General features: G+C 50.7%; 1 protein-coding gene across 1 annotated transcript in view; it reads right to left on the reverse strand.

Moving 5' to 3' along the window:
- Man1c1 (mannosidase alpha class 1C member 1) overlaps nucleotides 1–14,744 on the reverse strand; it is a 148,501-nt gene that overhangs the window by 25,404 nt on the left and 108,353 nt on the right. Inside the window, exons 3-5 of the mRNA XM_036178508.1 lie at nucleotides 8,984–9,099; nucleotides 7,196–7,276; nucleotides 850–944 (exon numbers count right to left, since the gene is read on the reverse strand). Coding sequence (XP_036034401.1) covers nucleotides 850–944; nucleotides 7,196–7,276; nucleotides 8,984–9,099 — 292 coding nt within the window. The remainder of the gene's footprint in view (nucleotides 1–849; nucleotides 945–7,195; nucleotides 7,277–8,983; nucleotides 9,100–14,744) is intronic.

The following is a 14,744-nucleotide window of genomic DNA, read 5'->3' on the forward strand; positions in this document are numbered from 1 at the left end:
TCTGGGAAGTTTTGGTGAGAACTGGAAAGGCTTCCCACCAGAGGCAGGTAAAAGAGGCACTGTTGGGGGGACATGGGGGGGGCAAAGCCACCAAGGCTACAGGACAGGAGGGAGGGTGGAGCCCCGCCGCAGCCGGGTGAACCCCCCTCCCCGGCACCTGGCCAGCACTCCCATGAGGTACCCCAGATGGGGGCTCAGGTAGGTTGGGAGGCATGGATTTCCCCAGCCTTTCTCCCAGCTCAGGTATGTCATGCATGGCCCAGAGAGCTGCAGGTGTTTGGGGACATGACCGTCTGCCTTCTGTATCTTCTAGGGGATTCCTTCACATACACCAGAGCCAAGGCTAGTGTCCTACAGAAGGATTCCTGTCCTCAGGAGGGCCAAGGCCCAGAACCCCTCAGCTTCCTTGAGTACCAGCTCACAAGGAGAATGCTCTGCCGGAAGGCTGCTGAGTCCTACCTACCTCAGGAGAGAGGGAGCTGGGCCAACTCTGGAGGCTCCAAGTCAACAGTGCTGGGTGCTATTTGCAGAGGGACAAATGTCCCTCCCACCCTGGAAGGTCAGGCCTGGGTGGCCCAAACCCTACACTTGGTACTTTCCAAGACAGTACTTAGCAAAGGCCAGTTCTTACCATGCACAAAATAGGAATAATACTTTCCTCATGCTTCAGCTTCTACCTCTGGAAGAATTCAAATCAGATGAAAGTGACTCCCTAGGACTCCATTCCATCTGCCAACGGTCCCTAGGACTCCATTCCATCTGCCAACGGTCCCTAGGACTCCTCATTAGGCTACCACTCAGGACCACAAATGGGGGTGGAACACAGCCACAGTTCACGAGGCACCTCACCTTTTGAAGTTCACGATGCCCTTGGGGATGCCTGTGGGTGTGTTGAAGGCAGGCAGCAGTTTCTCACCCAACTGGATGGCCTTTACTCGGAACACCTGCCAAGAAAGGTCAAAGGGCACTGAGTCCGAGTTGGGTGGAGTCAAGGCTGGGGGACAGGATTGGGAAGAGGCAAGCTATCAGGTTCTGCAGCCAGTCAGCCTGGATGGAAGGCCAGGCCCCCAGATCGCTGGCTTTGTGGCCTTAGACAAAGCCTCTGTCCATTTCTGTGTTCATAAAAAGCCAGTGTTGCTCCTCAGATGGTAGGGGGACAAAGGACTGTCACTGTGGTCAGGTGACCTTGGGAAGAGGAGGGGAAAGCAGTTAGCATCACCTCCAAGTCCAGAGGCAGACCCCACTGTGAAGGACCAGCTGTCAGCATCAGCACCACCCTTCACGAAGCTGTGGGATGGTACATGCTGAATGTTGGTAGCCTGGACCTGGAGCATCCCCAGAGGTCTATGTATTGAAGGCTTGATCACCAATCTTGTTATTACTGGGAGATAGTAGAACCTTTAAAAGCTGGAACCTTGGGGAGAGGAGGTAGGTCACTGGTTGGGGGACTTGATGGGGACATTGGGATTCCTCCCTTCCTCCCCTCTGCATCCAGGCATCTCTTCCATCATGTGTTCCTGCCACAATGTTCTGGATCACTATGGAGCCAAAGCAGCAGCCAAGTAAGCATGGTCTGAAACCACTGAAACAGTGAGCTCATTTGAGACCCCTGAAACGGTGAGCTCAGTTGAGACCCCTGAAATGGTGAGCCCAGTCGAGACCACTGAAATGGTGAGCTCATTTGAGACCCCTGAAACGGTGAGCTCAGTTGAGACCCCTGAAACGGTGAGCCCAGTCGAGACCCCTGAAATGGTAAGCCCAGTTGAGACCATTCTGAGATGGTAACCTCAGTAGAACATTTTCTTCTTCTAAGTTGATTATCTCAGGCATTTTGTTCCACAAGGGGGAATTGACTAATACATTGAGAGTGAGAGAAACAGTTGATCTGGACAGAGCATTGGAGTAGGGGCCCCGACTAAACTATTCTCCAGATTCCAGAACCTTCTACCTCTTGGATGACAGCTTCCCCCTTAAGATGCAGGAAAAGGGCCTTTCTTTGGTACTCTGAGGCCACTCAATGGTTTTCATTTTACAGACAGGGAATGAAGGGCAAGGGTGAATGGGTTGTTTTAAACCCTCCACATGATTGTTAAGGAGCCATAATGAGATCCCAGCTCAGGGTTCCTAAGTGAGGTTCTGAACCCTGAAAACTGTTCCTCTGAAAAGCCAGATTAACTCAGAAAGATGTGTGACCTTCTGACTCAACAGTGTCACTCATTTTTCCTAAAGGGCCAGTGAGATGACTCAGTGTGTAAAGGCGCTTTGCAGCCAAGCTTGATGACCTGAGTTTGATCCCTGGGACCCACATTGTGGAAGGAGAGAACCCACTCTCAGAAGCTGCCCTCTGACTTCCACAAGCACATTATGACACACGTGCATGCACACATACACTCATAAAACAAATGAACAAATGCAATACTAAAAAAACAAACCCAATTTATTCTCGGGACATAAATAATTGAGAGTGTTGTGGAAGATTTTCTATTATGTTTATCTAGCATTGCCTAAAATAGAGTGTGGTGCGTCAAGCCATACGGAAGTGGTTCATTTCTGGCTTCCATGCAATGTAATGCCATGATGTAATGCCATGCAGCCACTGAAATGATGTAGTACAAGAGCAGTTAGGAGCAGAGTTAAGTATATATACACCTGTGATGTTGAGAAATATCCCCAAATAGTTTAACTCAGTTTAATGTGTTTACATATGGATGCATGAATAAAGGAAGTACATCAAAACATTAGCAATGTCCTGTCAGAGGGGTTAACCCATGAACGGTATTATTTCCTTCTTTTGATTTATCTGTGCTTTTCATGTAGTTATTTTTATTTTGAATGCTTATCCTCAAATAATCCTTCTGCTTCAGCCTCCTGAGTAGTTGATACTACAGGTATCTGTGACCATGCTCAGCCTGTGCCATTTTATAGTAGGACTGGGCTGGTGGGTAAGGCCTAACTCTGCAAGCATGAGGGCCTAGTTCAGACCCCGGCACCCACATCAAAAGTTGGCTGTGGCTGCGGTTCCTAGAACCCAGCACTGGGTGGGGCAGAGGTAGGTGGTGGTCCCTGGCCGGGCAGCCTAGGCTAAGGGCAAGCTTCCAGTTCAGTAAGAGGCATCCGGCTCTGGTCTCCTACAGGCATCCACCCACATGCATTTGAGTGCACAACAAACATCACACACACACACACACACACACACACACACACACACACACACACACGCCTATAACACAGTTGGACTCCATATTCAACAAACTGCAGACTGAAAACACACTTTACAAAACATACTGGCCATGACGGGGTCCACCTGTAATCCTGACAATGAGGCAAGAGAAACATTTGAAGGCAGGAATTTGAGGCCAGTGTGGGCTTCACCCTGGAGGGAGGGGTAGAAAGCTTGTCTGTGTTGACCATGCTCAGGGATTCTTATTCCTAGAGGAGGGAGCAGAACACAGTCTCTGCTGTTGGGCAATCCAAGGACTTTGAGAGGATGGATGCGGGCTCTCTGCAAATAGCACGCTATTTCAGGTAAGGGCTTGAGCACTCCTGGAATTTGAGATCCATAGGGGTCCTGGGCCCAATCACCATGGATACCTAGAGAGGATCATAAATGTCATTTAAGAGATGAGATGCAAGCCCCCAGTCTGTAGCTCTACTGACTCAGTTTCCTAGCCTTCCTGACAAAGGCACCAGCAACAAAAATCTGCTGACTGAGGGGCTCATGGACTCAAGGCCCTGGGTCTCCTAAGTCACAGGATATGACACAAACGAACCACAACAAAAGTCACGTGAGGCAGCTGCTAGGGGCCCCCAACTGTGAGTGGTGAATGGGTACGTGGCCTTGCCAAGGAAAAAGAAAGGGGGTAGCAGGGCTGGCTACATGGTCAGCCAAGAGGACATTGTCCAGTGCCTGTCTGTGAATCCTGGAAGTAGACCACGGGGGCTGGTCTAGAACCCAAAGACACCTGTTACCTAGAGGTGCAGGGTCTGCCCTGTGGGTCTGCTGCAGAGCTCAGCCAGGCTGGAAGCCACTGGCTTAGTGACAGAAAGGGCTTGATCCCATACAGGCTTTGGATCTCTTTACCCATCCAGAAGGTTGTTGGCAGTGAATGGAACGCACCCAGATGTGTGGCCCAGACAGCTGCATGGTTGCCTGAGACCCTGGGGGGGGGGGAGCTGATCTAGCTGATAGGATCTTCTCTGCAGACAGGACAGAGTCCCTTGTCTCTCCTGTGCACGGCCCTTAGGAGGCTTTGCTGTAGCTGTCACAGACCGTCCTAATAGCCCTGGGGAAGGACTGGGCAAGCATGTATGTTCTAGAGTGTTGGGGACAGAAAGACATGGGTCCGTCCACTCTGCCATCTTGGAAGGGAGTAGTGGGGAGGGCTGTGTCTGCAGACCTCTAGTCTCTGTAACAGCTCACAAGGAAGGTCCTCACTAAGGCTGAGCTTCAGAGTGATTCACTCAGGGCTACAGAACTCTGTGGCTTTCTCTAGGACACCTGGTGTCTCCCCACATAGGGATGTGGTTTCAGCGGCCACAGTTCCAGATCGGAGAGGAACAGATTTGAATTTCATTCTGTAGGGCCAAGGACTCAGCATGCATCCTCCCATGTCACTGTGTGACCTTCATTGAGCCCTGCACTGTCTGTGAGCCTCAGTTTCTCCATCTGCACAGTAGAATGACAGGGTGTGTGCCCATGGCAGCTTCACAGAGTTTTTGTAGAAATTGAGAAAGAGGAAGCTTATATGTGAACATGCTTCCAAACTGTGAAGTGCTGTCCCAACATCCCCAGGAACAGCTCTGATTATGCTTGTCACCTTAAAAAAATACATCATTTATGTTTACAGTCAGCATATGTTTGTGTACCATATATGTGCAGTGTTCAAGAAAGCCAGAAGAGGGCATCCCCTGGGGCTGGAGCTACAGAGGTTTGTGAGCCACCATGTGGGTGCTAGGCATTGAATCCAGGTCCTCTGCCAGAGTAACCAGTGCTCTTGACAACTAAGCCATCTCTCTAGTCCCATGCTGGTCATCTTAATGGGAGTCGAGTCCCAGCAGGAGTGACCAGCTAGCAGGGTCCTCTTCTGCCACGTCCTCTGAAGGAGAGAAAGTAGCAGCCAGCAAATACGGCACACACGTTTGTGGAAGTTAAGAAATGGGAAGCCCCCAGCAGGCACCCACTGGGTGTGTGTGTGTGAGCTTCGTGTGACTGAGCTGGTAGCAAGCAGTGACAAGGGAGACAGAGCAGGGAAGGCCAAAGGGCTGGAGTGAGGCCTGTTACCGCCCCCAGTGCCTCATGGATTTGCAAGTCTGTTTCATCATCTGCAAGCAGGTGATGCCTTCCCTGAGGGGATGGGGTACCCCAACTCTCACAGAGCTCTGCACAGAACTCACAACCTGATATTTAGCAAAGTAACACGCCTGGGGAGAGCAGGGGCCATGGAGGTGTGCCCCCCCTCTGGGCAGGGCTGTGCAGACAGACTAAGGGCCGCCTATTTGGGCTACCCTTTGAGCCTCATGAACTGGGTCTCAAGTCACTGGTGCCCAGGGCCTCAAGCCCCCTGCCAGGTGCACATCCTGAGAAGACAAGGTGAGGCTGGGAGCTAAGGGCTCGGAACGACAGACTCCTCAGAGAAGGGTCACAGGAGGGCTGGGTGGTTGTCCCAGGCATCACTAGCTCCTTCCTGAGTGGCGAGTCTTCAAGCGCCTCCCCTCCCGCTTCCCTCCAGCCGCACCAGCTGGGGAAGGCTGGACAGATGCCTCTGAATTACATGAATGACTTCGCCTTCTTTAAATTTTTTTTTTCCCTATCCCTCTGTCATTTTCCTGTCCTGGGGTTTTCAAATAAAATTCAAGCTCTGGGTGGCTCAGAGCCGACGGCTCCCATCGACATTTTTTTTTTTGGGGGGGGGGGACATGACAAATTGTTACACACAGTAATCTCTGCCGAGGAGATTATGTTTGATGGAGAGGGCCCCAAGAGACTCGGGAGGTAGAAACGGCCTGTTACCTCTAAGCCCTGGCTTCAGCCTTGACAGCTGAGGAAGAAAGACCTCCTTGGACCACAGAGGTGGAGGGAGGCAGGATTTCTCTGTAGCTTGCCTGCTTTACCTGCCCGGCTCCTGGTTCCAAGTGGCAGCTGAGCTGGGCAGAGTGGTTCTCTGGGTCCCAGCAAACAGCCTGGCTGATGACCTGGATTCTGGGGACGCTGCCAACCTGGGCACCCGATATTCAGGCTGTGCTGTGACGAGAGCCCATGAAGGGAGGAGGAGGGCTCCAGTTTCTCCCAATCTCGGTACACTTGAGATTCTCTGGCAGAGAGAATGCGTCCCTTGGAGGTGACAGCCCTGGGCCAAACTCTCTCCCTCCTGTCCCATGTCACAAGGGCTCTTCGGTCTAAAGAGGTATTGTGACCATCCCATGACTGGAAAGAGAGTGGTAAGAAGGGGGTTTAAGGCCACTCCCAGGTGACCCTGGGCACTTCCTGGCTCTCAAAGCCTTGCAATTACAGGCTATGGCCAGCAGGGCGGCCCCATCGCCACACTGCTCCCTTGAGAACAGGTACAGGCAAGTGTCTGGCTACAGTTCCATCCAGGACTGGAAGGAAGGAAAGTGTTGGGTATGGAGTCCATCTAAATCAATGGGAAATCAATGGGTTCACGGCTCGGCATTTAAGGCTGCTCTCCCGGAGGACCCGGCTTCAATTCTTAACACCCACAAAGAGGCTCACAGCTGTAAGGGACTCCAACGCCTCTGGCTTTTGTGGGCACTAGACTCATATGTGGTTCTCAGACATATATGTCAGCAAAACACACACACACACACACACACACACACACACACACACACACACACACACACACACAAAGCCAGAGGCCTGGGAGTGACAAGCGTTGTCTTAGTTTTGTGGGTCTCGAGAGTGGACACCTGTGAATTGCACCATAGCAGTTTTCTGGTGCAGGGCAAGTGTGCAGGTTCTGCGTGGACATGGTTCTATTCTCAGAGAATTCATCAGCTGCTCTGGGAGCCAAGTATGTTCACCTGGGCCATAGATCTGAGCAATGTGGAATCCTCATGGGGGATCCTGGTTGATCTCTGGCAGACCACCTCTCCCCAAGAAGCCACTGGGACGGAAGAGGTTTTTCTAAGACCCGTCCAGCCTGGACAGCCCTGGGGCCTCAAAGAACCAACTCACCTCTTCTCCCGTCAGGTAGAAGGCCGAGAGCAGTCCTCCGATATATCGGATGTTCACTTCAAACAAGGATGCTTCTCCAGTCTGCAAGAAGGCAGGGAGGGGCGGCATGGACATGGATGAGCTCCCAGAGCTATCCAGGCCCTGGACACAGGCCACACTGCTCCCCTCAACACACACCTGTGTCCTGCTCTGGGAACTCCAGTAAACCAGGCTACAGCTCGGTTTTCACAGCAGAGGTCAAGAGGGGCCAGCACCTGCCTGGCAGTTGCTACTGTGTGTTTAAGTGTTCCAAATAAACACCAGCTTTGGCTTCCCTTCCCCAGCCTTGCCGGAGGCCACTGGAGCAGTTAGGCCTGGCTGTGCTCCAAGGTGCTCCAGACCTGTGCCGTGCCACAGGAGAAACAGCCCAAGAAGAGGCAAAGCCCTTTCCCCTTAGCAGGAATGAGAGAGGTCCTTCCCTGGGGTGGCAGAGCAGGGCAGGGCTGAGCAGGAGGCTGTGGGCAGATGCCTGTGTGAGAGCTATCAGTCTGTGGGCCCTCTCACACTGCCCTTCTCCATGACTGTGCAAAGCACATGCCAGGAACAGGGCCTAGCTAAATTCCCCACCTGAGCCCTGTGCATGGCTTTGTGACTTGAGATAGACCTCTCTTTTCCTGAGTTTCCTACCGCACAGACTGGGTCAATCACCGCCTCCCAGCTTTCTGCACCGTATTTTTAATTTTTATTTGTAATACTTGGGATTTAATTGAGGGCCTAGGCAAATGTGTTATATCTCCAACCTTTTTTTTTCTTTATTTTAAGGCAGGGTCTCACTAAGTAACCCAGGCCCATCTTGAACTTGTGCTCTGGCTGCCTCAGCCTCCAGAGCAGCTGGGATTCCAGGCCTGCACTACCAGGCCTGGCTCAAGCTTTCATTATTGACAGCAGCCATCAGTATCTGTTAATCTGGGGGGATTTTTCCACCAGTAAATGGTTCCTTTCCACTTCATAGTGCCCCACGATGTCACCCCATTCTCTAGACAAAAAAGCTAAGGCTCAAAGAGGTGACCCCACCTTTCTTTTTTCTGCAAACACTCTAACCTGTCCCGGCCTGTCTGAGTGTCCTCAGTTCCCTGGTCCCCTGGGCAGGCCCATCCTCTGCCTGGAGGAGTTGGGGGCTTCCCAGGGGGGCCAGGTGGGTCCCTGGAGATGCCCCTCTGCCTCTGTCCCATCAACAGGAAAAGAGCAAAGGACTCTCTCTATACTCCCCTGGCTTCACAGACACCAGGAGCTGCAAAGGCCTCAAGATGATTCTAGTAATCATAACAGTGATGAGAGGCTCTGCATTTGTGTTGACTTTACGAGGCCATAAAATGCTCTCTACAGCCCTCTGTCATGGTCACCCTTCCTGTCTCATAGTGAGGAGACCGAGGTTCAAGGAGGCAGAAAGCCTTTCCCAGCTCTCCAGTCCAGCTCTCAGGCCCCCCACGTCTCTTGTCTCCAACAAATTCACTTCCCTTCCTACCTCTTGCTGAGCCACATGCCCAAGATGAGCAATGTGGGGAGGGAGGGATGGCCCTGGCTGTCTCCCCTTGCACCAGAGGACACCAGCTGGGAGACATCCCCACCTCAAGCCTGGTCTCTGGTGAGGAGACTCATGAGGGTATACACTGCGGCTAGGGCTCTAGACTGCTTTATTATATAGCCCCAGACAAGAAGTGTGTTATCTGTGGAGCTGGAAGCTGTCCCTCATTTCCCCGTGGGTACCAACTCATCACATCCTTCATCTCCCCATAGCCTCTGACTTACCACATTCAGGTGGAAGCTGTCTTGCACCCAGGCCTTGGCCTCTTGGAACTCCTCCTTCAGCTCCATGAGGTAGAGGGTGTCAAGAGAATCAATGATGGTTGCCCCACTGAGGCCACCTGTAGGCACAGAGAATTCCAAGTGTGACCCAGGGACATTTTTACCCTTTACATTCTTACTAGAAAAGTCACCCTTCCCCCAGGGTCCCCAAATGCTTGAAGAACTCCAACACACTGGCTAGGGGGACTTCAGTACCACCAGTGAGGGCAAGAATGGATCCATCATCCTGTCTCCTTGTGGAAGGAAAGATGGAGGGCCATGCTGGGCCCTTCCCAGACCATGACCACTCCTTGGTTAGCAAGTCATTCAGATCAAGGCAACACCGGCAGTGATCTATGTGGCACACACAGCTTCTAACACACAGCCATTTCTGTGGCTCATCCACCCCTATTTCTTTCTTTTTATACATGTGCTCACACATGCTTATGCAGGGAGACAGATGCTGCATGACTGTGAACCTAGGGAGGATGTAGGCAAACTCTGAATGTTGTAATATAGACTGGGAATATAGCACACACAGGTGAGGTAGACCTGCCTTTATGTGCTTGGAAGATACCCTGGGATCTCTCAAGTTAAAAAACAAACACAAACAAAAAACAGGCTGTGTGGAAGAACTACATAATAAGTTCTAAGGCCAGACATTGTCTATCAAATAAAAAGGCAGGTATGGGTTATCTCCTTTCAAGTGGTTGGCCGGTGGGGTCCCATAGACTCTCCTAAATATTTCAGGCTATTGCTGTTACTATTGATTACCATCCAGAACCTATGGTAATATCCTATTGCTGAAGACACTACATGCTTGAATCATAGAACATGGTGAAATCAAGCTGGTACTGACTTGGAAGCTTCATCCCTACCAGCTAGCTTTCATTGTGCTGAAAGGTGCCATGCACGCTATCAGAGGAGAAAAGTAATTATAAATCTTTTTTAGTTCTGAACACTGTGAGCCACAATGGCAACTGGCTTGGCAAGATATGCCCACTGTTGCAATAGTGGCGCTAACGTTATGGGAGTAACCAACCACTTTCTGACTGGATTTGAATCCTGTACCACAATACTACACTCATGCCTAGTGCTAGTCACTGGGCCAAAAGTCCACGACTGGATAGGCCATACACCTTGGGGGAGAACCTAGTACGATTACTTTGCTAAATGGATATAATATCCAACAACTGCCTCCTAAGTACTTTTCTTTGTATCCATAGATTAGCACTTCTCTGAAGCCCCAGAGAAGCTTATCTGTCTGTCTGTCTGTCTATCTATCTATCATCTATCTATCATCTTTCTACCTATTATTTATCTATCCACCATCTATCTATTATCTATCTAACATCTATCTATTATCTATCTACCATCTATTATCTATCTATATCTATTGTCTATCATCTATCTATCTATCTATCTATCTATCTATCATCTACCTATTGTCTATCTATCTACCATCTATCCATTATCTAATATCCATTATCTATCTAATATCTATTATCTATTATCTATCTGTCTATCTACCATCTATCTAATATCTATCATCTACCTATCTATCTATCTATCTATCTATCTATCTATCTATCTATCTATCTATATCTATATCTATTGCAGGAGATGGTGATTAAGACAGAGAGCCACAACTGGCCAGCCTGCAGAGAATAAGAGACTACCGAGTATTCAGCTCTAACTGGGACCTCTGTACCCCTCACCCAAAGGCTCAGGATCATCTGGGAAGAAAGGGTAGAAAGAGTAGGAGAGCCAGAGAGAGCAGATGTCTGCAGCAAAACAGTATTTGCCAGACATGACAGGGCCATTGCACACATGAACCCACAGTGGCTGGGAAAGCATGCGTAAGCATTGCACAAGATCAAGGCAGAAGAACCCCAGCATGAAGTCCCGCCCCTAGCTGAGTTGCTATTGGCAACTGATGGCTGCTGGTGGAGAAGAGTCAGTTCTCTTCAGGGATGCTGTCCCTAAGAGGCTACCTGTTGTTTAAATGAGAAATGCCCCCCCCTCCACAGGCTCATTTGTTGAACACCTGGTCCCGTGTTGGTGGTGCTGTTTATAGAGGGAGGTGTGGGACCTTCAGAAGGTACAGACAGCCTTGGCCTTGCTGGAGGAAGTACATCATTAGGGGTGGGCTTTGAGGGTTTACAGCCTCGTTCTACTTCCTGTACTCACTCTGCTTCCTGTGTGCAGCTGAGATGTGATCGCTCACCTGCCTGTTTTGGCCACTTGCTGCCACGCCTCCTAGGCTGTTATGGACTCTCTCTATGGAAACAGAACCTCAAGTAAACTCTTCGACATGTTACTTTTGGTTGTGTTGTTTTATCACAGAAAAGCAACCCACACACTACACATGATCCAGGAGATGGCCCTCCACCCAGGTAATACAGACAGCTAAGTGGACTCGGGGGTTTTAAAAGAGTAATGACGTGGGGGAGGAGAGGGGGGGAGACAGGGGAGGAACTGAAGGAGAGGGGGAGGGAGTGGGTTTAATCAAACGTTATAGGTACGAATAGAATTTCTCAAACAATACTAAAGAAAAGATGAAAAAGTGAAAACAGAACAGGTGGTGGAGATGACGGCTGGGTGAGTGAAGTGGTGGCCATGCCTGTCATCCCAGCGCTGGTAATTCAGGACAGGCTGATCCCTGGAGCCCTGGGGCCCCCAGCCTAGCCTGCGCGGTGAGCCCCAGGCCTGTGAGACCCTGTCTCATAAAATCCAAGACAGCACTTGAAGAGCTACAGTTGGGGCTGTCCTCTGGGCTCTACATACATGCACACATGTGTGCACACACCCTGTCTCACACAAAGCCATCCAAACTAAGCAAAACTCCAAAAGCAGCCTGGCAGACCCGCTTTACTGCAAAGTAAAAAGGAGGCTCCAAGCTGCAGACTGCGGGGCTCAGAGCTCGTCTTTGGGGCAGAAATGTTGTTTATTTTCTCTGGGTTATTTTTTGTTAGAGATTTATTTCTGTTAAAAAGAAAAATGGGGGTGGGGTGGGTTGGAGATTTATCTCAGTGGTAGAGCACAAGCACAAGGCCCTGGGTTCGATCCTCAGCTCTGGAAAGAAAAAAAGAAAGAAAGAAAGAAAGAAAGAAAGAAAGAAAGAAAGAAAGAAAGAAAGAAAGAAAGAAAGAAAGAAAAAATGGTAAACAGTTTAGACAAAGGAACCAGACAAGGAACAACCCCAGAGTCCTCATGTCCTCTCTTATTCTAGGGCAGGGGGTTCACAAAGAGCTATCACTGCTTGCTCTGCGCCCCGACGCTGGTCCCTGGGAGTAAATACTGAGGTAACTTGTCCCCCCCCATCCTCACTGTTGAGGAAGGCAGGAGAGGACTGAGGGAAGCCTCAGCCAGTTGGGCACTGTCAGATCCCAGAATGGAGAGGAGTGAGCTTGATGCCATCTGGAGAGCTTCCTGGAGGAGGAGGGGGCTGACTTTCATCAATATCTTACAGCTAGAATCACAGACAGCAGCAATGTCTTTTAGGGCCCAGAGCACTTTCACCCCTAAATTCCTCTAGGGACACTGGTACCCAGACTCTTCCTCGGATGTTCCAATTTGCAGATGCTCAGGTCCCATCTATAAATGACATTGATTTTGATATGACCTAGGTATCTCTTTTGTGTACTCTATTTCATCTCAGATGAGTTATGAGAATTAGTCTCAGGTCAGTCCTGTCACACTATATTATTCGGGGATAGAGATAAGGAGATCATGTATTGTGCGGTGATGGCACACACCTTTAATCCCAGCACTTGGGAGGCAGAGCCAGGCGGATCTCTGTGAGTTCGAGGCCAGCCTGGGCTACAGAGCGAGATCCAGGACAGGCACCAAAACCACATAGAGAAACCCTGTCTCAAAAACCAAAACAACAACAAAATAAATAATAATGATAATGATAATAATGATGATGATGATGATGATGATGATAATAATAATAATAATAATAATAATAATAATATCATGCTTGGTATATACTTTCTCCCCCAAATATTTTCCGTTTGTGTTTGGCTGAATCCACTCATGTGAAAAGAAGGGATGCAGAGAGCCCACAGCACGGCCCTCAGAAGAATGGCTGTCTCCACTGTGCCCCTGTAGAAGCTCAGGGGGTCAGGAGTCACAGGCTCTGCTCTCCTGAGCTTACCCCGCTGAGTCTGGCCCGGCTTCGGTGATCCACATTCAGGGTTCCTCCGCCTGCTCACTTGTGTGAGTGCACATGGAGACCCCTGAACTGAATCATGGGCAGGCATGGTGTGTGTGATAAAGGGCACAGCCCAAAAAAGAACCAGAGACAGGGAGGGCAAGGAAGAAGGGAGGCAAAGACAGGGCCAGAAGTTAAGGACATGTCACCAGAAGGTTGGCCACAGAGGCGGGGGATGGTCACATGTCTGGGCGCTTAGACTAGGGCTGAAGTGAACTTGTGGAGCGCCAGCCCCTCCCACAACCACAAGGCCAGGCGGGCATTCCTATCTGTCCCCCCTCTAGGTGCCTCCTCTCTGGGGCCAGCAAGGCTCCAGCAAAGACTTTACCCTCGGGAGATGTTTATGCTCCTTGGGTGGCTGGTCTGGAGCACAGGCCCGGGTGACCCTGTCTAATGTATCCCACACAGGTTGCAAAGCTGGTGTTTTAAGGGCCTGGAGCAACTCTGAGGTCCTGCTGGGTCACCCTTTCATCTCCCAGATGAGGCCCATCAAGGACTAAGGCAGCTCAGGGGAGGTGAGCTTCTGCCCCCAACTCTCAACTCTGGGCAAAGGGTCCTAAGTGCTCACTGTCTGGCTATAAGCCAGGGCCAGGAGGGAGCTGAGTCCCCCCCCTCCAGGGCACAGCAGAGTCTCCCCTTTCATAATCCTGCCCTGGGTCACTTGTCTTCACCTCAATAGCCCTCTGCCTCTTGGGGCCCAGCAGGGAGAGCAATCAGGGCTCCTTATGACCAGCTGTCCCCATGACACCTCAAGACTTCTGAGGACGGCTGAGAAACTGGCTGAGTTCCTTAGTGAGGGCCTGCTCTGGCTTGAGGCTCTGGCCTCTTGGCTTGGTTGGTTTCTTCCCTGCCTCCATCCCACACCTGGCTGGGCTGGGGTCCAGCAAGGCACTTAGGGAGAACCTTTACTTCAGGCTCAGGGTTACTCTAGAGACTAGGCTGGATGACAGAGAAGGCTCTCTCCCCAGTCCAACCCTATATGGTACCTGGACGGCTTCCACGGGGAACAGACAGACACCCAGTAAACAGGTCACAGCCTATGTATTCCTAAAGATCCAACAGGGCTCAAAACAGCAGCCAAGACCTTTCCTGGGGCGGCAGCCATAGTGGGCTGGCCGGCTTCCTCTCCGAGCTCTACTTTTCATACAGGACAACCTCTCAGAGCAGGAGACAGAAAAGAGCAGAGCAGAAAGAACAAAGGCCTGGGAGGCAGAACTGGCTCAAACCAGCACAAGCCGGCGGCACACCTGTGAGCATCAAAGTTACCAGTGGACTAAGGGGAAGACCCCTGGGTGGGGCACTTGGGAGCCATCGAAGGTCCCTGAGCATGACCCACCCACCATCCATTCATCTGCCCTTACTTAGTGAACACTAAGTGCTTGATAAATCGGTTCTGGGGTTCTGGGGTTCCTTTGTCCACCCTGAAACTGGGGCCTGTCTAGGGAGTAGGGAAAGGTTGTGAAGTGTGGGAGACTCTCCTGGTCCTTCCCCCATGGAAGGAAGGGG

The sequence above is a fragment of the Onychomys torridus genome, chromosome 2 (assembly GCF_903995425.1).
Source record: "Onychomys torridus chromosome 2, mOncTor1.1, whole genome shotgun sequence".
Classification (NCBI taxonomy): domain Eukaryota; kingdom Metazoa; phylum Chordata; class Mammalia; order Rodentia; family Cricetidae; genus Onychomys; species Onychomys torridus.